This window comes from Excalfactoria chinensis, chromosome 10 (genome assembly GCF_039878825.1).
Source record: "Excalfactoria chinensis isolate bCotChi1 chromosome 10, bCotChi1.hap2, whole genome shotgun sequence".
In the NCBI taxonomy this organism is placed as follows: Eukaryota; Metazoa; Chordata; class Aves; order Galliformes; family Phasianidae; genus Excalfactoria; species Excalfactoria chinensis.
Genome location: NC_092834.1, coordinates 15,407,270 through 15,431,395, shown reverse-complemented (window position 1 = coordinate 15,431,395; position 24,126 = coordinate 15,407,270). Strand labels below are relative to the sequence as shown.

The window sequence follows — 24,126 nt, the reverse complement described above, 5'->3', positions numbered from 1 at the left end:
AGCATGTGATTTTACCCAGAAAGACTCTAGTGACAAATTCTCCCCTCAGGCACAGACTCTGCCAAGTGCTTGGCTTTACATGTTCAAACACACAAATGCTGCAGGATGAACAAGGCTGAGCAGTGTTCCTCTGTTACTACACCACCTCCCTTACCTCAACTGAGATGTCATCTCTGGTGGCCAGACTCTGACTGACGGCTGCAAGTGAGGCCTGCTCAATGTCTCTGATGCATCTATTGATCCCGTCTATGGAGTAATCACATTCTCTCTGGCCTGGGGCCTTATCCCTGAAAGACAGCAGTGGTAAATTTGATCATGCTGGGAAGGAGACAGGCCCTATCCTGGCTGCACACTGGTGCTCTTTATTAACTGGTGATGCACAAAGCATGTGGGAGGACAGCAACAATGCTCGTTAGCTTTGTTGTATTGAGGCTGTTCAGGGGATTAGCTCAGTAAGAAATGTCAACACAAAAAGACAACAGACAACAGTAAAAATATTTCTGTGCAACTGACTGTTTCAGGAAACCATCCCTTGGGTACTATCTTTTACACTCAATTCTCTGGTATCTGTTAATTAAGATTAGTTTCCAGACGGTTTCTCAAGACATACAGTTTGCTATTTCGGCTAAATCATTACCAAAAGATTAATTCAGCTCCTTAATGCACTGTGCTCTGACAAGATTGACACTGAATTGATACCGAAGGGCGAAAGATGGAGCACGCTCCTAATAAGTTTAAAAGTTTCCAATAAGCAGCAGATACACAGGTTTAGTCCCAGCATTAAAAGATGTTCACACTTTCTAACAGCATACTTGCAACAAAGCCAAGAAGACTACAATATCGAATAGGTAACAGAAATCCACTGTATACCACTACTATCTGACCCACCCACCAAAACTACCCTTTACGACACACTCTATGCTGTTAAGTGGTCTGGATGGAAATCACATTAGCTAAATATGTTATTCCACAGCACGTCTTCTTGTGTTTATCTTTAACTGGATCAGAGGTGGAACAGGTGAAAAACAACAGAACACAAAATCCGCCCCATGCTGAGTGCTGCAGTCACCAATTACAATTAAACAGCGCACGTCGCACAAGTTATTTCCATTAATGAAGATTACCACAACACCACGGGCCATACAGTATTATTACTATTATACTTCATTTTTCCTTTATTTGAACATCTTGACATAAAAGCATTTAATATTGAAGACGTACCTGATAGAGGTGATAAGACTCTTAATAGAATCTGAGACAGTATGGGAATGACCAGCTAGCACTGACCATGTAGGAGGGTCTTTTGGATTGATTGCCAGAGAACGAGCTGTTTTGATCAATAAGGATGAGCTTTCCAACATTGTTTTAGCAGAAACTAGAATTGGCTCCTGTGCTCGTGATCCCTGTGATCAAACGGCAAAAGGTCACAAAGAACATTGATATCATTATTTGCATTTGTCCACATGTTCTGCTACTAAAAAAGTTAAAAGGTTTAACTGGCAGCCGTGAAATAACATGGACATCTCTTGATTTGTACTACAATATTTGCTGACAAGCAACACGCAAATAGTAGTTGTGAATGTAGGTCAACTGCTTTCTTTGCACTGTACTTCAATAACTAGTTTTCAGATTTACAAAGACACCACCCAGCTGGTAAACAGGACAAAGCAGAAACATGTCACTAATTGTAGGCCACAGAGATATCATTTAACCAACTTTTTGTCACAGAACTTGCAAGATCCAAGTAAGCGTATTCTTTTCCCAGGACTTACTTTGACTAGAATACTCTAATTGAATCCTCACTTTCACAACTATGTTATCACCAGTAACCTGGTAAACTCAAGGACTGCAGGCCTGGACAGCAGGATTAGATTAGAGTCCCACAACATTCAGAATGCAACAATTACTGTATCATCTACTATTTCCAGCTAGTTCTGACATTTCTGACAGCAGGAAGCAGCAGTTGTAAACTCAGTAACAATACATGACCTCTACTTTTACCAATGCTTTTATAAGCTTGAAGGATTTTTTTTCCCCCTCAAACAAACATTCACTAGTTAGGATAGATACTAATCTGTCCTAGTTACAGGGCTGAGGACAGAACTCTCAAAAACACAGAAGACCTATAAGAAATTTCTCTTTGCAAAATGTCTGGTTTTTGTCATCATTACTTTGTATCGTTTTTTGGAAGGGAGAAAGCACAGTGACATCCATTCAGTCCTTTCCAGAACTAATTATTCTTGAGGGAAAAGGGCAGATTTATTACTTCATTGCATGGAAGCATCCAGCTAACAAGACAAAATCTTGCCTTTCACATGTTACTTCACTAACAGGAGGCTGCCAGTGCTTACTGGAGCATAACTAGTTTTATCTTACTGGTGTGAAATACCAGGATGGAGGTTAAGCAAAAGACTGCAAAATGTCCTTGGAACATGGAGATATTTCAGGGCAAAGTCTCTACACTCCCTGTCTCACAGCAGATAATGAAATCGATGTTTTTTCAGGGTCAAACTGCCACATTCTGCCTACCTCAGTGCTGATCTGTGCTGGGATGCTGACAAATTCCGGATTTGAAGCAAACGCTGTCAGGTTTTCCACAGCCTCTATCAATGGCGCAGTAGCAATTCTGCACTTGTTGCGGTTCTCTTCAGAGAAATCACCATCCAGGGCCTAGAAGTTAAACCATGATTGAGCTCCGTGTCAGTGGGTTTATTTGCAAAAATCGAATACGACAGTTTAATTTCTCATGAGCTGTTGTGTGGTAATGACATTTGAAATTTGAAAGCTCACACAGAAACAACTCTAAGGTGAATAATGTGATACTTTAACTATTTTTGCTCATACGATTATTGAACCTAAGCTTAACACAGCTGCTTTGCTTCACAAGACTGAGTAGATTGAGCTCTGATCTTTGTCAGAAATCATGTCTCAGTACACCTCATGCTCTGACGTGTGGAAATGGCAAACAATTTGGCTCTTTCTTGAACTATTATTTTTATTAAAGTAAATCTATGGTTGTCATTGTCACACAAATGACCTAACTTCTTTCAGAATCTCAGAAATACGTCATTGTGAAGAACCTTCCATGCTACCTTCCAATATTAAGAGCAAAACTATTTTCACTTGAACTTCAGTAGTGGATCAGCTAATGGAGTCAGATTCATCAGCTCTCTTTACCTTAGCAAGTATTATTTTTTGCTTTTAAGAGGCAAAACTGCCCCCTGCCACAACACAGACAAGTATCTGGAAAATACGTGACCATTAACAGAAGATTATTAAACAGCAGCAACATCAACTACTCTGGATATTAAGCAATACAACACCACTCTGATGGTTCCAGCCGTTCTGTATATCAACACACAGCTATTACATCTCATGATGAACAGGCCAGCTGCCTTTCTGTTAATACTGCCCAGTTCTTTCCATTTTGACTATGACACAGCTACACCACCCTGTCATATTTTTCAGATCAGACCGTCAAAAGTGTAATTAAACATTTCTTACAACATACACATCACAGGTTAAACGATACTGATAACTGTTCTGATTCTGAAGAAAAAAACGCAGCACGATGAAGCAGTACTTGTACCTTGATAGTCTTAACCAGGTTAGCGGTGCTGTTTGCAACTTCCTTGGCAGATTGCACAAAGTGTCTCTTGGCAACAGGATTTGCTGTCTTTGATGAAGCAATACGACAAGCATTGCACAGAGCAGAAGTATGTTTGGCTACAATTGTGGCAGCTGACAATACCTGTCAAAATAGACAGCACAAAGCAAACAGGCTGTCAGAACAGCACAACAGTGACTATACTCCAGCTCTGCAAAGCTACAGTTCAAAACCACACAGCAGTTTCAAAGCAAAACTCCTTTGCTTGATCACAAAAAACTGTACAACCTAACAGTGACAGTCTCACCAAAATCTTCTGTAATTACCTGTGATGGGCTGCTTGCTGGATCTACCAAATTCTGGCAAGCCATCTGGATTGCTTGATTGGCTCTGGCAAATTGAATTGGGTCAACAAGACCCTGCTGACCTGCCTGACTGTTGGGATCTGAAATGCCAACCAGGTAAGCAGCCTAGAAATCAAGAAAGGAAGAAATTAAGAAATCTATGAAACAATGCTAAATTTATCTTGTCTTTCTGCTCAGATTGACATGTTGCATATGGTGTTTACTCAAAAATTATACTGAAAAGTACTAGGAACACTGTCTTCAGCAATACATCTCCAGAGTTCAATGAAAACAGGACATCTCAGCCAATGCACTTCCAAAATTTGATTAGTGAAAACAAAACCATCCTGTTTGCTTAGGCAGCTGCTCTCCCTGGAGAAGTTATTTTTCACTTGGACAGTCAATGGAAAAGCTATCATAAACTATCATAAACACTATCAAGTTATTTACTCGATTTGCCACAGCTGCTGTTGGAAAGGGCATTTGCCTGAGCAGAATGTCAGTTGTACTTTTCTTCATTACTTTTTCATACATAAAGCCAACAAACACCTCCCTGCATTCTTTCTCACCAGCCAAAGTCAAGACACCACAACAAACATGAGGCTGCTAAGCAGCTGACCATCACATTTGTGGGTGGTTGTCACACTGCAGCTCAAGATGCTTTATAGCCAAATTTATTTTCTTCCTTAGTTCGAGACTGTTTCATGCCTTTAGACTGGCAAGACAGTGCTTGAAGATTGCTTTTAATCAACCTACATTATAGATAGTATGCTACCTACTACCTTCATAGGTTGGTAAAGCAACCTAGGGTTAGATGAAGTCCATACAGAGATATTCTGTACTTGTGGAAATAAAAAAGCAATTACAGATGCAAAGCATGATTCCCTACAGCCTGATGCTTTACTGAAAAGGTTGTATCAGCTTTAATCATAAGGGAGAGGATCTCAAGAGATCAAGAAAGCAATTATAAGATCCAACCACAGTGGCCATTTCTTGACTCTTTTTGGTTATTCAGAAAGCATCTCAAGAGCTCTAAGACTGATTGCTTATGATCTAAAAAGTAGTCTGGGATTAGGAGTACGAACTAAAACAAAGCCATGTCATCTATTTTAACTGTGACTTGATTATTTGTATGCTTCTCTATGATGCAATTGTTTGGAGCTTGAGCTGCAATCATAAATTCTGTATGGTGCAGCGCTGCCATTTGCTTTATCCTAGGGAAAGCTTAATTGTATTGATGTCATCTCCTTTCCTTACAAAATATGCATATTATTGCATTCTGATACTTCTGTAACACACAGCAGTGTATTATTCAGTTTATGCGGATCCTACACAGAGTATACTATATAGAACAAGGTCACCATCTGCTTGGAGAAAATGAAGTAACTCTCAGATTTACACATGCATAACATCAGTTTTCTTAAAAACAAAAAATCAAAATCATACGTTTGCTTTACAGACTTCAATTTTACAGGCTTCAACAGCTTACCTGAGCTGCTGCCTCTGTGAGACCGCAAAGAGCCTTGGATGCAACTCCAACACATTCTCCAAAGACCAAAAGATCCCCGGTTTTTGCATTCTGGGAAATGCCTGCCATAGATTCTCCAAGAGCCTCAGAAATTAACAAAACAAAGTAAGCTTCTCCAAATGTCTCCCTACCACTAAAAGGCAAATGGTTTCTGGTTCTTGCCCCACTAATCTGCTTGACCTAGCTTCTAGAAATGTTAGGACACAGAAATAACCCTCAATAATTTTCTATCATACAATAATCATTATAGCCAGCCCAGCTCTAGGCTGGTTTCACAGATTTCCGAACATGACAACCATACCAGCAACTGCTTTCAACACATTCTGAATCTAATTTGTCCCTGAACTCACTGAAACTCCCTGGAGATGGAATTGCATCTAGTCTACTGGGGCCATCTGGATGTCAGAATGCACACTAACTCTTAAAGCATCTCACCAAATTCCGTTCACCTCCTTTTAAAATTTAAAATAAAGTCTGTCCACAATAGAGCAACAGAAAAATGACAGACATATCATTAAGTATTCTTTTTCTTTTAGAGAACAAAGAACTCAAAATGATCCCAATGCATTAGGTAACAAAAGCACCAAAAGCAAAGCTTCTGAGCAAGACACATGACATGACATAGCATGCTTAAAAATAACTTAAGAGATTCCATATAGATTTCTGGTGTACTGGAATACTCAGACATTTCTCAAAGCTGATTCACACAGAACAGTACAATGGTATTTCATTGCCAAGGCTCCCATTTACACCCTGGGCATTTCTAATAGCTGCAGGCAAAACATACCATGATGTATGACATGCTGCACAGTGTCAAGCAAACAGAAGAAGAGAGGGGGAAACTAACATTGCATGCCAGTCACATAGTTAAAAATGTTACCAAGGTAAAAAAGCCTGTGGAGCGACAAAGAAAATGAAATGACCTCTTTCATGGCCTGATCTCAGGCTGTTTTACCAAAGAAAGCAACATACATTTGAGAATAGACTGCACTGTGTTTCCAACATGTTTAATATGTGTGGAAAAATATGATAATATACTTTACAGTTGCCAGAGATAGGAAGAGAAAGTTACCTTTGAATTTTCCATTACACCCTCAATACAATCAAAGTATGAGAGGTCGCTCACAGGCTCATTGGGGTTATCCAGCATTCCCTTCACTGTCTAAAAAAAAAGGGAAAAAACTTTGGCTTACTGACAGAGTCTGAAGTAGTGAGCTGAGAAAAACAAACACCATCACAACCATCCTGCTTATGTCAGCATGGTCACAACTTTGTCTCCAGCAAGCAAACAAAACCACAGTCATAGAGAGTCAAACACAGAAGTAGATATGACATCGTAAATGCTACCCCACAGCAACTGCACTGTGGTACTAACTCAGTTTTGCACTAGAGATCTGCTGGAAGTATAACCTTACGTAAATTAGCTTGCAATTGCTATGACTGACCTACATTAACACTTGGCTGACATCAGGCAACCTGGTTTTGTGCCCATTCTGAGCAGTCCAATACATGTTTTCAGTAATATTTTAACATCTTATAACTGGAACTAAAAGGCTAAGTGATAGGAGAACAAGATATCACTGAAGTGCTGCCAAGCTACAAAAAGGGCTATCAAACTAAATTGCAACTTAATCATCTGCCTGCCTCCTCCCATTGTTAGAAGGACCCAAAGCAAAGATCCTTCTGTCAAAAAACTGCAAGTGTGAGATTTTTTTTTTTCCCCTGAATTGCATCTGATACCAAGAAATAAAAAAGTAAGAATTAGTCATATCTTCACTTAGAAGATTTATTTACATAAACTTGTAAAAAGCTGCAAGAAACAGTAGACAATAATTCTCTTGCGCTTGAAAAATCTGCGAGGTGCCTTTTGAAAAGTCTGAAAGGAAAAAATCCTCACCAAATACCAGGGGAAAATGACTTAGCAGCCCTTCTGAAGAAAGTCTGTATGTTCAAAAGATCCGAATACTTGTGCGTTATGATATTCATCTTGCACACAAAGGAAATCTGGGCATAAATTTAAGCCATGAGATCTGTACCAGAACTCAGCTCCCAAAATTAAAACATACCTACCATATTTTTAAAGGCTCAGCCATCCTTTTCTTTCTTTCTTTTTTTTTTTGAAGTCATAGTTTTAGCAGTCTTTAAAGTCTTACAGCAATTAAACTTGGAGAACAAAGCGATGTGAAGGAGAGGTCACATGTAGAAAACAATTTCCAGTTCTCACAGCAATTCTTCATTGTTGTGCCTCATCCTTACAGAATAAACTGTAAAGTAAGCTACTTCCTGCAGTACTTGCACTGCTATGGAAGCAGCAGCCCTCAGAACATGAGGAAACAACGGCAGAACAAGTCAGCACAACTTCATGCTGACAGGTAATATGTATTTGAGATTATTGCAGCACCTTCACTATAATCCTATGAACCTTATAGCTGAAATTCTGAAACAATGCCATTACCTCCATGGAGGCCATAAAGTCAAGTCCTCTCAAGACACATTATTGCAGAATCTCCAGGGAAGACTACAGAACACGCTGACAAACTATCAAGTCGAAGCTGAAATACACTAAGTGTCTGAGTAGCACTGGAAGTAACAACCCACTAAAAGCATAAAGTCAAGAAATGCAGCTCCCCCCTTCAGTGCACTGCTGGTCCTGGGAACGTCCAACCTGTTGTGACTCCTTTTTAATTCACAGTAATTATGAATACTCTTGACTAAAAACCGTACTTTCTGGGAAGCAGAGAAGAGGGAGGAGACACATCAGCAAATTTCACTCTGGCCAAAACCATAAGAGGTTCAGAGAGGCTCTATGCTTACCTTGTATGCAAATTAAAACCTCTGCCACAGATATCAAGTGAGAAGACATTGACAGCAGCCAATCAAAGAAAACAGGGGAAAAACAAACATTTGGGGCCCATTGTTCTTCAACAGAACTTTCTGGAATGTAGTAATACCTCCAGTTCTCTGAGTGCATTGTCACATTCCTTCTGCCCGGGAGCCTGCTGGGTGCACAGCGTGATGAGCTGGTTTATGCTCTCAGTCACAGCTCTAAGGAAAGTAGAATAGAAAAGATATGTTTTCAAGTTGAACTATTCTTCTTATTGAAGCTTTTGTTTCAATAACTGCATAAGACAATGCTTCCAAGCTTTCGGGTTCTGCTACTATTTCTCTTTCTGCAGTCTGGGGAATAACCCTGTATTAAAGTAATTGACCTAAAGACCTCTTCCTTAACAAGCTTGATAGTGCAAAAAAAATCCTCTCACTAAGGCATTTAACAGTGACCAACATCTGAGGCAACTACAAACAACTTAGATGTTAGTCCAGAAGAAACAGAAGCTTAACTTCAGAGACATTTACTTTGTGTGTCCACGGCATTGGGGTTCCAGCTCACACCACATGGACCCACTGCAGCAAACAGCTGAGCCCAGCAAACAAGCTGCTGGCACCAAATACCTCAAATTTCTTCAAAAACATCAAATCAATACTTTGGATCCTGCATGGCTCTCAGCCCCTGCTGCAGTCCTAATAGTCTGTCTGAGAAAGTCAAGAGAAATGGTTCCAAGAGGGGACAAAAGCCACTGAAAAGGTAGGATTTATCAAAAATACAAGAAAATTAATCATAGCACCATAAAGGAAAAGAGCAAAAATAATTCAAGTTGGTGTAAAGTAAAGAAGCTGTGCCTTGTTTGTTCATTTTAATACAATTTCCTTAGAGAAGAGAAAGCAGAAATGTTTGACCTGACCACATCACAACAGCAAAGAAAAGAGCCCGGGCAAACTTGTCACAACTACCACATTTGCAGAAATCTGAGAAGGGCAATACAGTGCCTCCTTAGCAATTTGAATGCAATCCTGTTACTTTTTGTTGCTATCTAGTGTCCTTAAGAATGCAGGAATATCTCCACACACAAACACTGCGGCAAAAGAGACCATCTAAATGCTTTTGTCCCTCTCTTTTTTCTTGAAAGCTTCTACAGTGGGAATACCAGTCTGGAAGAAACTAACAGACAGGTGGGCTCCACTGGAGATACAACTACATCTACACTCCAAAGAAATAGGAATACTCCAACGCTAAAGCAGAAATCCATAGCAGCCTAGTGCTGTGCCATAAACACAGCCTCATGCAACTTGTTCATTTTAAGCAATGTACCTTTCATTACCTACGGCTTTCCTAGAAGCCTGTGTATTTCTGGAGAGACAAGATGGATGTCAGAACGTTTTTGTCAAGAACATAACAATAAGACAGCACACCTCACTACTTTAAGTATTAAAAGAGGGGATTTAAAAAAACATGTATATTTGATACTGAAGAGTGATGATTCCAGGGTCTAGGACAAACATCAGCTAGCTTTTCCTTAAAGAAGCAGCAGTCTTAGTTTAATCACTTCCTCTCCATACTAATCTTTGAGGGAGTAAATATTTCAGAAGACAATAATATTAAGAGCAATATCCAAATTTCATTTCAGACATCAACTTGATACAATATTGACACTTCCATGAAAACATGCTTCAGCAGCCCTTTTCCCGTTTCATATTTGAACATTCAATTAAAAGACTTATGAAACAGAGTAAGCTCATTTGATAAAATAGCCAGGAAAAAAAATCAGGAAAAACAAATGAAAAGTGATTTTCCAGCCGAAAACACTGACAGGCAGACTTATTTTTCAACTGAGAACAATGACAAGAAATAGGGTCTTAGAGACGGTATTCAAAGCATGGTTAAAAATCTTTAAAGTACGGTTATCTCTGACCAGATAAATCCATCGTATCATCCAATCCTTTCAGGTCTTCCTGATCATATGCACTCCTGGTCATAGATAGCCACACATTGATTTTTACATACAGCTCATATTAGCTGTTAACAAGTTATGCCAGATAAGGAACTACTGCAAAACAAGCAGCTTTCCTAGGACTTACATTCATTTAAGCAGAACTGCAGGTTCCAGCCACTCAGTAAACTGACAGTAGCAGAAGAACAAATTTAAAGAGCAGAGGAAGGCAAATTCCTTAAGTAAAGCCTAAATAAGCAAAACATCCTTACCTGGCAGCTGCTGCTAATAGGTTCTTGGCATTGGGAGCTCCAGGATCAACAGACAGAGACTTGGCAGCCAGTAAAAGCTTGCTGGAAGCCATAGAGATGCTCTTGAGGTTACCTATTACTTGAATCTGGTCTTCTTTCGTCTGAAAAGCCATAGCAGCATAACATTAAGAGCCTAGCTTGAAATACAGAGGGTGCAAAAATGGATTTGGAAATCCATTCTGTTTATCCACCTGAAACCACTGACATGCAGAGGGCCATAGTCCAGAGGAAGACATGGACTAAAGCCTTTGTTCATCCGGACAGGTGCCTCTAGCTCCATTCACATAACAGAACAAGAAACCCATATAACAAATAGCTTTATTTCTAACAAAGGCAGTATTCAAAAAGAGCCGTGGAGAAACTTTACTACTTGTTGAACACAGCTTTCATTGTCAAGATTCTCATACATCTCTGCCTGGCACAGCTGATCCACATTACTCCATCAGTGAGTACTGTCTGTGTTCTAACATCCCATGTAACCCACAGCTCTCTTGCTTCCAACTGGAATTACTTACACAAAAAGATCCCCCCAGAAAGTCCTCAGTTACAAGTAACTAGATTTCTATGAGCCTACTTTAGACCATCCAAGTCAGAATGCTTACTATTACCCATTCACTTTATGCCATTGTTCAGAAATGGGTAACCTTCACTTGTGTATGATTATAAGGAGTACTGCAAAAACACAGCAAATAGCTACAACTAGATTCTTCTTTTAGTCATCAGTAGAAGTGAATTTGTTCCAATAGTCCATTTAAGGCTTAAAGAAGCTGTCTATTACTCAGTTGATGTGAATAATTTTTCATCTATATTTACATTCTACTCTGCTCCCTACTCTCATCTGGTACTGCCTCTGTACAGGCCAAATAACTAGACAGACAGGACAGACAGAAGGCATTCTCTACTGAAAGACCTGACATTAACTGCTAAGATCATTTTAATCCACCATGACAAGCAAATCCTGAAGGTCCACAATATCACCTGAAATTCTCCTTTCAAGTAGCAGTTTGCATCATCGTTTCTACCTTTGCCTGCATTGAACAGCCATGGATAAAACATTCTAAAACTTACTGAGAGATAGATACTGAACTCCTATTTAATTTCAGAGAATCGGCTGGTATCCAGTATCTACCTCACTTCACAAACATGAACCCAGTTATTAAGGTTTGATGAAGAATAACCAACAGCCTGATCTCTCTACTCAGCATTATAGAGGCACTCCATTACTGGCTTTGCAGGACCAGTACACTCCAGCTACTGTTTCTTTCAGAATCAATTTTTAGGTTTACAAGTTCTGCTTACTAACTAGGACAAAACAGCCTACCAGTTCTTTTTACTACATCCTCCCAGCTCACATGATATACAACTCTACCTCATACACTGGCATTTCTTATGTTAAATCATCTCCAAAGCATCAACTAGCATTGTTCAGTATGCCTAAACCCAGGAAGATAACAAAGGAGACATCTTCAGCTTCAAATGAGAACCCAGATGATTAAGAATAAGCGAGATAATGTAACAACATCCCTGAATGCTACTGAGTTTACCAGAACAGCACTCTTCCAGATTTTTAATCACTAAACAGAAGTGCAGGTGCTGCTGTCACACACACGGCACTTCTGCTCTTCACACGCTTGTTCCATGCTGTAGGAGGTCTGCAGTGGCAAACAACAGAAAGCAGTACAAGTCTGGATTTTAAATACATCTTTCTGTCCTTCCACTTAAGCATTTGAAATGTAGCATAGAAAGGTGTCAGATGTTGAACAGTGATTACATAAAACACATTCCACAGTATTTCTACCAAAATAGTGGCAACTATTTCCGTAACGTTTGAGAAGTTCAGCAGGCCTTTGTGTCGCCAGATATACAGGTCATACAATGGTTAGCAAACAGACCAAACCAGACAGGTGAACACGAAGTCGCACTTCTGACTGGCCACAGAAACAAATACACAAATATTGAGTTCACTTCATTCTGGATGGCTGCTGCATAACCCATCATCTGTCACATTTGGATACACTTACACTAGCACACTGTATTGTGTTCCCAGGACAGCCTAATTCCCCGTTAGCAAGATCAACAAACAACTTACTTGAGCTTGGCCAGCCATTTCAATACCAGCGTCAAGAAATTCATCAAAATCATCACTGAATTTTCCAGATGCTGCAGCCAATTCCCCACTTTGGCCCCGTGTAGCATGGACAACTTCTCCCGCTGATTGATTCAAGTCTGCTGCTGCCTGGTTCAGCTCACTCTGAGCTTCCTGAAATGACTTTGAACTTGGAGGTAGCTGTAAGAGATCAAGAGCTGTATTACTGTCCACCAAATCACACTGCAAAGTTCAACACAATTCAAGAATACTAAATGAAAACAGCAATGTCACAAACTAGAATGGACTACTGCAACTGAACGTCCACTGATTCAGTTCTAAAGGCAAAATAGTCCAAATACAGGATGGTCAATAACAAGGAATCTTGACAGTGAGCTGTTTCTTTCAAGGTACAGACCATTGAGCAAGCTTTTAAAGGAACAGATAAGATGTCAGTTATTTTACTGTCTAACTGGGAAATTTCAAGTGTTAAACTCGGTAGAAGAAGTCGGAGAAGTTTTGTTCTCCATGTAGTTGCTCACTTCCACAAAGAAGACTTCCAGAACAACACACAAGTATTAGCAGTTCTTCAGTGAGTAAATTTAGCCCTGACCGTATCTGACCAAGCAGCACTGCACAAGCACTAGCATACAGTCCCTTTTACACCCACAGGGCAGCAGAATCACTGATAGATGAGACTGAGTTGTAGAGATCTCCTAACTTTTTAACATATCAGCAGTGTACAAAGGTTTTGGGTTTTTTTTTGTGACCCCCCCCCCTCTGCCCATTCCCATACATGAAGTATAACTTAGGCACATTTGCCACATCATAATATGATGTGTAGGGAACACAGATCAGCTCTTCCAAAATTTATTTTTTATGGTAAAAGACTACTCACCAAATCAACAAGGAGCTTCTTGCTAGACTCCCCAATACTCTTCAAGGCCACATCCACATCCTTTTGTCCAGGTAGACAATTTACACAGTTATTCAATGAGTGAGACACTGCTTTTGCCACCTACAACACAAGTAAACAAAGCTGAGAAAGGCCCAAGCAATCATTCAGCTAACAAACACAAGGCATAATCTATAGCCAGCAATTTTTACACCTCTGACTCCAACAAGGTCATTTTCAAGGCTTGCAAGTTCCTGGGCTGCACTCCTGTAGTCTAGCAATCACTAACTATGCACACTCATTTGATAGGACTGTGCTGGCAGGGCAGCTCCACAACTGCTCCTGGCACCACAAATAAAGGCTTCACCACCCCAGCTATAGGAAAGCCCCAGAAGTTAATCACATACTGATCAGTCTTTAAAAACAGCTGCAGCACTCACATAGAAAATGTGCTCACTTTTGGAATATAACATGAATACAGATCCTTTTATTAATGGTGAGTTTAACAGGTGTTTTGTCTTGCGCTTAATTGTGCTTTTGCCCCCTTTGTTTTTCTGAAAGATGACTAAAATACACTTAGCACCAACTACACTTTTTGATGCAAAATACTGAAAGCTGCTAGAAGTACCAGCCAGCTCTGACATTTCTCACAGCCTAATGTTCTATAGTTTTTATCTTGCCACTTACTGCTGTATTCTAAGGAATTTCAGTGGATTGTCCACAGTTCATGTAGCTGCTGAAGTCACAGCTCACCTGGGCTAATCTCTGCTGACTGTCTGCATCTCCTGGTGCAGCCAAGGCCTGCTTTGCCTCCTGAATAAGCATAGCAGAGCCTTCCATGACATCCCTTGCTGAATCCAACATTGCATGCGCTGCTACAGGGTCAGTAGTTGATGCTGCAACTCCTCGTGCAGCCTGAGCCAACGTCTTCAAAGCCTGCGCAGTTTCTCTGGCAGCAACTCCTATATTCAGATTTCATCAAGGAATCTATTAGTACTTTTAAAGACAACTGTTGTACTTTATGACAGCTAAATTTAGAGGTTATGATTTCATTGCAACATGACATTTCAAACATAGTTTAAAAAACTTTCAAGCATGAACATATTTGAAGCATGAACATACAGCATCATTTGCTGACAAAAATGCCTGCAGTGAAGCCATAAAGTTAATATTATGCCCCAAAGAAGATGTTCTGAGGCAGCTATAAATCAGTGGCCAAATCCCAGTGAGGCAGAGTTAAAGAAGAAAAGCAAAAAATTGGAAATAAGAGCCCTGCTGCAAGCTAGGGGGGAAAGTGATTGATGACTTCAAAGCTGCAGCACCTCTGCCACTTTGTAAAACATGACTTTGGCATTTTGGAGACTAGAGAGAAAAATGGCTAAAGTTCAAGCAATTAAATACTAAATAAAAAGAGATTACTAAGAATGAGGCAACCTGATCCAACATAATCCCCGTATGAATACACACCTATAAAAATAAATTCAGTTAGAGAACATGTCACGTAATTACTTCCAACATGCAATGAAAAGAAACTATTATAGCTGTAGGCAAGAAGGAATGCTTAAATAGTGGAGGAAAGCTGTAAAGACCTTGCATCACTAACAAACAGCAGAACATGCAGTAACATTATTAAACAATCTGTGCTCTTTTCAGTGCAAAAACCTTTTTGCACAACAAAACACTATATAATGAAAAAGTTCTGTGAGCTCTGAAAACGAATTCACTGCTTTGTAAAATTTCCCAGCTGAACAGCTGCTACACCCTGATGTTGAGAGCTAGATTCGGCTATTGGGTATCAGCTGCAATTACCTGTATTCCTTATCAGATGTCCAGTGCTAACTTTCGCTTAACTATGGAACAGAAACACAAGACATCCTAATCCAACTAACATGCTTCAAATGAAAGCAAGTGCAAGTTACACAGCTCTGATGCAGTTACAATCAGTGAATTCTTAACTATCCTAATAAATTCTGCCAGCATTAAGAACACTCTACTGTAGCATTTGCATCAATAACACAACAAAAATTTAACACAATGCAGGAAATGGAACATTATATCATTTCAGTGGAAACCTTTTTTTCCCTGCATGTGAGAAAGGTGTTTTCAGTTCCTAGAACGCAGGTACATAAACTGGGGCAGGTACATAAACTGGGGCAGGTACTAAAGACAACACATCATAGTATGTGTGTGTCAACATTCCCCACTGGCTTTTCTCCAAACTACACAGAAGTCATTATATTAATGAGTCAGAAAGACTGGCTGCATTACACATGGGAGATGGCAACATCTAGTAAAACACAAACTGCTTTAGACATCACCAAACCATCCCAAGTATGTTCACATCTGGTATCATCTTATATTTTGAGACACATCCAAAGACCCTTCCAGTCTTCTGAAAGGAAGCAGAAATATTTCAGTGGTGCTGACATTCAAATTGCACTGTATTTTAATTCTGTCCTTTGGAAAGTTTGCAATATATGTTTGAAAACAACAGATGTCTCAGTCTATTCTTATTAGGTACACACAGCAGACTGCAACACTGTTTTATGAAGCACATTATTTACATTAGCAATCTGCCGTTCCTTGCCAAAATTCACTATAGCATAAAGAGGTGGGCAATTCCTTAACTTCAGCAGTTTGTGATGAGAAAGCCTTCTAACAAGAATCCTATGGGAAGCAGAATTTTCATTGACATTATAAATAAAAGAGTACCTGTGTAGTGCTCATTGCCTTGAGCAGCACAAGTCAGTAACTGGGCCATCGATGAACCAACTGCTTTGGATGTACTTCCCAGATCCTGAGCACATTTCTCAAGCTGTAAAAAGTTGCAAAGGACAGAATTCTTTGTTTAAGCTTATCCAAAATGCACTTGCTTTCTAAGCAATATTAGAAGATTCCTCTCTCTCCAAAACCAAGCTTTTATCTCAGCTACTGGCACACGTGCTTAGCCTGAAGGCTTATTAGCATGTTTTCCCAGTTCATGATGAAATAAAATTACATTTATGTCTTACAAACAATAAAACTAGAATTAAAATATTTCATAATTAGCAAGTGAAATAAGTAACTAAGCTTTTGGTGAGAATGGTGCTTTTACCAAATAAAACATTTCCTAAACCTACCAGAACACCAACTTCTAAGTTCTCATGTATTTCTGCTACAAAATATGCCTTCAGTGTAATAAGAATATATGCTCTTTTTAAGAGAATCAAAGTACAATCTTGCCAGCATGATCATTACCCAATTTCTCATGGCATGTTCTATCTCAAACATTTAAATGCTAACAGCTAACTTTGTTTTTAAATGAAGGTTATCCTTTATTAATTACAGTTTCTCCTGGAAGGGGCTTTAACTGTCCATCCACAGCTGCCATCTTTGCATCTTGCAGTTCACTTTTGAGGGTCTGGACCGTATTCAAAGCAGAATCAATTTCCATTGGGCCACATGCTTCATGAGCCTATTCAGAAATCAGATCAATAGCACTGTTAGCACATGTAAGCCACTATCAGATATAGTAAATGTTCCATATACAATCCTTCAGCACACCTATCAGTTTTGTCACTTCAGGGCCCCTACACATCATGGTTTCCAAACTACTGCACAATATCCTTAGTTTGTGAATAGACTAACATGCTGTTAAAAGCCACAACAAAATGCAACACACCCAGTATATCCTCACTTTCCCTAAAGAATTTTTATTTCTTCTCTTTTTTAAATCACCACATGAAGTTTGGAAATCTGTATCAACAGGGCTGCTCTGTGCATGCTGCTCTCCTATCATCTTTCTGGTTCAGCAATGGTAACACTAGCTTTTCAGTTTTCTTATCAGCTATTCCTCCCCTTCCTATTGTGACAAAGGAGCCACTTGGAACTTGGAGAAAACTGCTGACCAAGAACAACACTGCAGCACAAACTTCCTGAGCATGAACCATTTCCATTTGGATGCAGGGGGAAGACAGTAAGCCAAGGAGTGAACCCCTGACCACTCCTTGGGCCATCTTGCTTTAGCTAATTAGAACTTCTACAACCTACCTTCTGGGAAGCAGTCCGTAGCTCAGCTAAGCTGGTGGCAAGGTTCTTCGCACACTGACTTAGCTGCATGGCTGCTGCTTGATCAGTCACAGTTGGTACAGCAGCTTTAGCAGATGCCACCATTTTACTTCCAGGCTGTCCAAAGAAGAGCCAGTAACACGAATTTTACTAGCTAGTTTTCTTGAGGTGAGACTTAGTATTTAAAGAACATGCTGTTTCGTTCATTTACACAACAGTGAACTTTCTAAACCTTCTGTAATGACTGCTTCATGTACTCCTCCTTAACCACACACCTCCTAGGTTGCAGTGTTCCATTCATACCATAACTTTACACTGCAGTGTCTGCTGTAGCAGAAACCATTCATGCCTTATTACTGGGACAGCAGCCACTCTGTAGTAACCAAATGTCTTCCTGCGGCCTCTAAGTACTTGTGCAGACTGTGTAAAAACATTTGAATTTGCAGTTTTGCTATTTAGCATCTAACTGACATTTAAGTGCCCACAGAGGACAAATGACAAATCTTTTTCAATGTTTCCAAATACTAAATTCTTTCAGAACTCCATTTATGAAGCAAGTGATACAAGCAATGACTCCACAGGGTTAGCTGCTAACACAATTAATGTACTTTCCTGATTCACATCATCACTGTGGTTCACAAATACAGGCACAGAGGAGATAGATCATTATAATGACTCCAAGGGTTACCACACAGCAAATCACAAACAGTGGCAATACTGTTATATCTCTACTACCTGGGATCATAAAGAACCTGATAACAGCATTCAGTGAAAGGTTTTATTTCCACTTCACTATGAAAGGTAAAGCTGATGCCAATTAACAAGTGTTGATACACAGACAGTGGTTTCTTCAGTTTGTTTCCTGTACTGTCAACAATATACCCAATAGTGTTCCCAACATTCCTTATCTCTTTTTTTTTTTCCATTTTATCAGATGCAGAATTAAAACTCACATTTTGAGCAGAAATCGAGAACTGCTACATCTGCAGGCTAATATCTATTAACCCATGGAAATACTGCCTGTTTCTCTGTCATTTCTGAAGAATTCTGGAGCGCTGCTGCTCATTCTCCTCAGGTTCCACATGCTTCAGCTATCTGATCTGACAAACTAAACTCTCCCCAGCCACGGCTCCCAATCTGCAATAAATTTCCTTACATTGTTTTAACTGTTTATTGCTTATTTGTAGTAAATAAAAACACAGAGAATTAAGAAGCGCCATTTGTTCTGATGGAATCTACTGCATAGGTTTACTTCACCTGAAGGAAGTTCTGGCTGGAGTTTATCAGAGCAAGCTGTGCACTGAGGTCTTCTGCCTGAGCCTGACTTCCTCTCACGCCTTGCACCAACTGAGGAATGTGGTCTGCAACGTTCTACAGTAAATAAAGGGAGAAACTTTCAGCCTATGAGTACGAACAGACCCTTGACACTAAATCAAACTCTTTCCAGTTCCCCCCTAAAGATGACTAGTAAAGTTCACAGATACATCACTCTTATGCCTTCACAAAATCTGTTTAGGATTTCATGAAACTGAATTAATACCTAACAGAATTTCTCAGAAACATTCTGCTCTTAATTAGAAATATTTGTTTATGCTACTCAGTTTAAAGTTCCTACAACCCAATCAAGAGTCTTCTGAAAAGTTACATGCTTACACAGCATTTAGAATGACTTGGTTTGCATGCATAAATGTTTGCAGGTTTTCAAATGAGTGTCCGGCTTTAAGAAATACAAAATTGAGCACCTGAGCCTTGATGATGCTAATTACAGTACAGCTGTAGCATTCTGAAATGCGTATTGTCAAAACATCATTCCTGGAGTGCCCAAACTCATGCTCACATAACTCCTTGTCTGTCCACTTCACATTAATCTTATATTGACAATGCAATACTGAATTTCCCCCCTTCAACATACCAAAGCAGTTATTGTTCTCCTCCCCTATCTAATAAATCACAATCAGGATCAATTTAGAATAAATTGTAATGTATGTAGTGAATCAGCTTCTTCTTTCTTTTTAATTATTCATACCAGAATAGTAGCTTCCTGAAACACAATCTTGAGACACACTTGATCTACCTTATTTATTTCCTTTGTGGTTTGGTTCTCATTCCCTGCATAACTGCTCTCAAGAAGAATAATACTTTGCCTACTACTGTCCTCTCCTCAACTACCATTTTTTAAAACGTAATTTCATTAAAAACCACTGAGTAACATTTGTCTACCATTAGTTAGAAAGTGAGCTGTAAAATGTAACATAAAAGCAAAACAGAACAGCTTCTTGACACAAGGACTCTGAATTTTAGCTTGGAACTATAAAAACATGCTTGACGTCAGGCATTTGGCATTGGGTTGTGATAGGTTTACCTTACAGCTCTGCACAAGTTGTTGATGGGCTGCAGTGTTCTTATTTGAAACAGCTGCGTTCTGAGAAGCTGCAATAGTCTGAGTAGCAGCAGCTGCAGCTTGTTTAGCTGCAATCTAAGGACAAAAGGAAACAGTTAAAAACTTAGTAGTTAGACTGAGTAATTCAGAGCATGAAGTACTCTAAAAATACTGAGAAACCTTCTTCAAATAGCTGAGATTTTTGTTATCAACCTTCCCCTCTTACAAAATTAAAAATTCCAACAATTTATCCAAGATGTTCCAACATGTTATGCAATACTCTTCTTTAACTGGCCCACTAAATACATCCCTTTATGAAGTTCAACCTCACCATCACCCATTACATGGTTTACCTTTTTCTATAAAGATTTTTTTTAATTCAGTTAGCAAATTTGAGGCATGATTTATTTCCTAAAATACTCCTGATTTTTATTCTACACAAAGTAGCTTAAACACACTTATGAAAATGCCTTATTTAGACTTTGTCTAATTTCGTTGTATGTAAGTAATTTTCAGACTACTGAAAAAATCACATTTATAAAACAGATTATGAATTTTTTTTTTTTTTAATCTGTCTTTTCTACCTTCCAGCTGAGAACAGGAAGATCAAACCAGGCCTAAAAACCAAACTACGGATAAATTTCACCTGTAGTGCCTCTTTTGCCTTGGCTCTGCCACCAGCTGCTATGCACCTTCTGTTTTGTTCCTGTTGTTTTGAGTCTGTCAGTAACTTAACACTTTAATTAAATATGGTGCATTTTGACATAACTTTGTAAGGAACTTTACATGAAACTCTGGTGCATATACTGATAAAAAGCACCAAAGGATATTTTGTGTAAATGAGATCATAGAGATAAATTAAAACAGTAATAAAGGAGTTTCAGCTTAGTTGGTTGAAGCCTAAACTTTTCCAGTTATATGGCTAAGCCACCAGCAAATATTTTCTGAATCAAATGCTTACACCACTTTTACTGCATCAGTAATAAAAGATCTTCATTTTCTGTATCTGACAGCTATGGTATTACAGGCTAGCATTTTAAATTTCAAGCCTCATATTCTAGAACTGATCTTACAGTGCTTAGTACTTTTCCCTAAGTACGTATTTCTAATTACTTCTACTTATCTGGAGGTTTATCAAAATAAACTGAAAATTCAACAGTATGTGGTTCCAACCTCTAATCTGTTGACAATTTTCTTCTTGATGGCATTTTGTGCAGCAGCATTTGTAGCAACCCGCAGTCCCTCAGCTGCTTCTCGCAGACGCTGCTGTTGATCCTCATTTTCAGGATTGGCTGCAGCTCCCTGCACAAAATTTCAGAGCAAAATGCATCTGCCAAATAAGTTGATCTTGAAGAGGTGAATACAGAACCTTTATTCTCTTTATGTTACCTTATCCAAAATTAGAACATCACACTATGAGAAGAACACTGAACTACAAAACAAACCTAAACAGAAAATCAGTTATGAAACATCGTTACTGTTGTTTACTGATAGTTTAGTACTTAAAGGAAGTGGAGCATCTGCTTTGCATGCTACTTTTTGCATTGTCTGCTACTTTGGATGTCTGGGAAAAAAGTTGTTTTGTAAAATGATGCTCCTGTGGTCTGTAAAAGCACACTCTGATTATACAAAAAAAATTGAAAAGAAATTGAGATTTTGTCCATCTGAAGTCTGAGAAAGTACTGGAAAGTCAAACTATGATTGTAGACTGGCATATAGGTCTGCTATAGGCCTAGGAGAATAGTTGGTCCTGATTTGTAAACACATTTTGAGTGCAGGATCTGGGACTCAATTCAAAGAACATATGTCCACCTCATGGATTTGAATAAGTTTCAAGCACAGAAGGGACAGGGGAGTCTAAATATTTGCCTCTCCTGTGAGAGCAGACATGGAGTAGGGGCTGGGGAGGTGCACACGAGATACAACATATACAACACTCCCTAGACAGAAGAAACTGTTCCTGAAAGAAACAGAAGCAAAGCAGCTTTGTTATGGCTTCTACCAGTTGACAGAGATTACTGTGGTTTCTTGTTCTATTTGAACTGGAAAACTGGTAAAGGACTTTGCATCACAGTGGCCATGACTGGTAGTAATGGCTCAAGATAGCTCGGGTCATGATAACCCTGAACACAGATCAGCAAAGCAGAACATGAGTTTTTAGAAGCAGGTAATTATCAAGCAGATATTAAATGCAAAATTTAATTTATGCAGACCATTAAATGTAAAACACCTTCAGGACAAGAAAAACAGTTTCTACTATAACATACTACATACCTTCTCTTTTTTTGTGCCTAACTACACCATTTTAAGCTGACAATTACTTCAATTTCCCCGTACCTTTGCTGCTTCAACCATGCGGGCTGTAGAATCTGCAAGGAGCTTTGCAGCTGCTAGGAGCTTCTTTGAGTTTTCCATGTCAATTTCTGCTTCAGCATCTGATCTCATTGCATTGACAAGATCTGAAGTTGCTTGAGCCAACACCCTGGCCTGCCGTACCATCTCACCTATGATATGCAAATATGGTTTTACTGTCCCACTCTTTGCATTTGAGCTTGGGTTTCAAAAGTCAACAAGATGAACATAAGGTAACATATGCTGAAGTATTCTTTTGATTTCAAAAAGGCCAGGTCAGTAGTTCACAACTTAGGAGCTTCACAAAGTCTTGAAGACAATGTATGTGATGGAAACTGCTACAGGGGGCATGCAGAAGAAATGTATGTATTTATATTAGATAACTGAACTAAAAACAAAATACAGTATGTCAAATTCAGGCAGACTCTTGGCACAGTGGAGATTAACAATAATACTCTCAAATTACAGCCAAGATTTTACTCCATTAATAAAAATTACCTCCTCTTGCCTACACTCTTTTAGGACATTTGTTTTGGGAAATTATCTTCTGTCTAACAACATAAACCAGATTAAGAGCAATCTCATGAAGGACTCAATATTAATAAGGTGTTTTCAGCCAAAACAACAAGGGGTGTTTGGGTCAAAGGTCTAATTCTCTTTAAATTAAAAAAAAAATTAGAAAGAAAACCAAAGCCATATTTTCTTCATGTGCAAAGCTGATGTGTAGGGCTGTAGCACTAAATGTAGAAAATGAAAGTGTAGTAGCTGTTACCAGGCATTTCCTAGTGTCTACTTTTGCAATCAATGTTTTTCTCACTCAGCTCCCATTCCGCATTTCCTGTAGTTAACAGTCCCTTTAAATGCTTTTTGCTTCAATATTAGGTCAGCAAATCAAACTTAAGGAATAATCTAATTAGGTAGTGATATAGCAGTCCCAAGCCAAAGCTGTTGTTTCTTTTTTCTACCATCCACATCCCGACTGTGGGAAGGCTACCAGTAGTTGGAAACATCACCTGAAATCTGAAAGGCTTACTCAAAACCAAGTACAGCAAGCATAACAAGATACTTGACTGTGAAAGAAAATTATCCTTTATTGCATCCTTCTGTACGGAAGCTGAATGGTTTATAAATGACATGAAACTTAAGATGCTTCATCACATGTACACCTACTAATTAGATTCCTAGGATCGCTACAGAACATTACAGTAAATTCTGTCAGCTGTCAATGGGAAGATTAAGAACAGTTTAGTGAGCAATGTACCTTTTAAAAATCTTAATCGGATTTCAAAAAGAAGCTTCTTCTGGGGCAAAATACACCGAGAACACAAATTACTTCCCTGCACAAGTTCCACTAGGAGAGCACAGCTGAAATGAGTTCCTTGAAATAAGCATGTGAAATAATCTGAATTTACAAGAAAAGTTTAATTGGTTCGTATGACAGGACTATGAATACAAGTGTGACAGCAAAGTACTTAATTTCCCAGCTTTGTGTTCGGGTAACACAAAAGAAAAAGCAGACCAAAATGATAAAAATCCCAAGAGATACCACAACTGCTTTTTAAAATTGATGCCAGTTTTAAATATTGAATTGACACTGTCCCTTCACATTGATATTTCATCCCATTTAAAACTACTGAAGTTTCACTGTTCAATTCCTTACTTCCTTACTAGAAGGTCATATCGTGTCATTTAAATGTTAGACATCTCAAGCCTGGCTGGTTCCATATGCTGCACATTTTAGAAGAATCATAAGAATAAGCAAAAGTAACTTTTAAAACCTGCAACAAAACCTAAGCACAATGAAATCAAT

General features: G+C 39.0%; 1 protein-coding gene across 1 annotated transcript in view; it reads right to left on the bottom strand.

Annotated features, from left to right (window-relative positions):
• TLN2 (talin 2) overlaps nt 1-24,126 on the bottom strand; it is a 130,775-nt gene that overhangs the window by 35,791 nt on the left and 70,858 nt on the right. The window contains exons 21-39 of the mRNA XM_072345181.1: nt 22,302-22,468; nt 21,138-21,266; nt 19,947-20,060; nt 18,842-18,955; nt 17,567-17,701; nt 16,863-16,991; nt 16,250-16,352; nt 14,291-14,499; nt 13,541-13,660; nt 12,646-12,843; nt 10,518-10,657; nt 8,431-8,524; nt 6,552-6,641; nt 5,441-5,563; nt 3,934-4,077; nt 3,590-3,751; nt 2,530-2,670; nt 1,222-1,403; nt 155-287 (exon numbers count right to left, since the gene is read on the bottom strand). Coding sequence (XP_072201282.1) covers nt 155-287; nt 1,222-1,403; nt 2,530-2,670; nt 3,590-3,751; nt 3,934-4,077; nt 5,441-5,563; nt 6,552-6,641; nt 8,431-8,524; nt 10,518-10,657; nt 12,646-12,843; nt 13,541-13,660; nt 14,291-14,499; nt 16,250-16,352; nt 16,863-16,991; nt 17,567-17,701; nt 18,842-18,955; nt 19,947-20,060; nt 21,138-21,266; nt 22,302-22,468 — 2,627 coding nt within the window. The remainder of the gene's footprint in view (nt 1-154; nt 288-1,221; nt 1,404-2,529; nt 2,671-3,589; nt 3,752-3,933; nt 4,078-5,440; nt 5,564-6,551; nt 6,642-8,430; nt 8,525-10,517; nt 10,658-12,645; nt 12,844-13,540; nt 13,661-14,290; nt 14,500-16,249; nt 16,353-16,862; nt 16,992-17,566; nt 17,702-18,841; nt 18,956-19,946; nt 20,061-21,137; nt 21,267-22,301; nt 22,469-24,126) is intronic.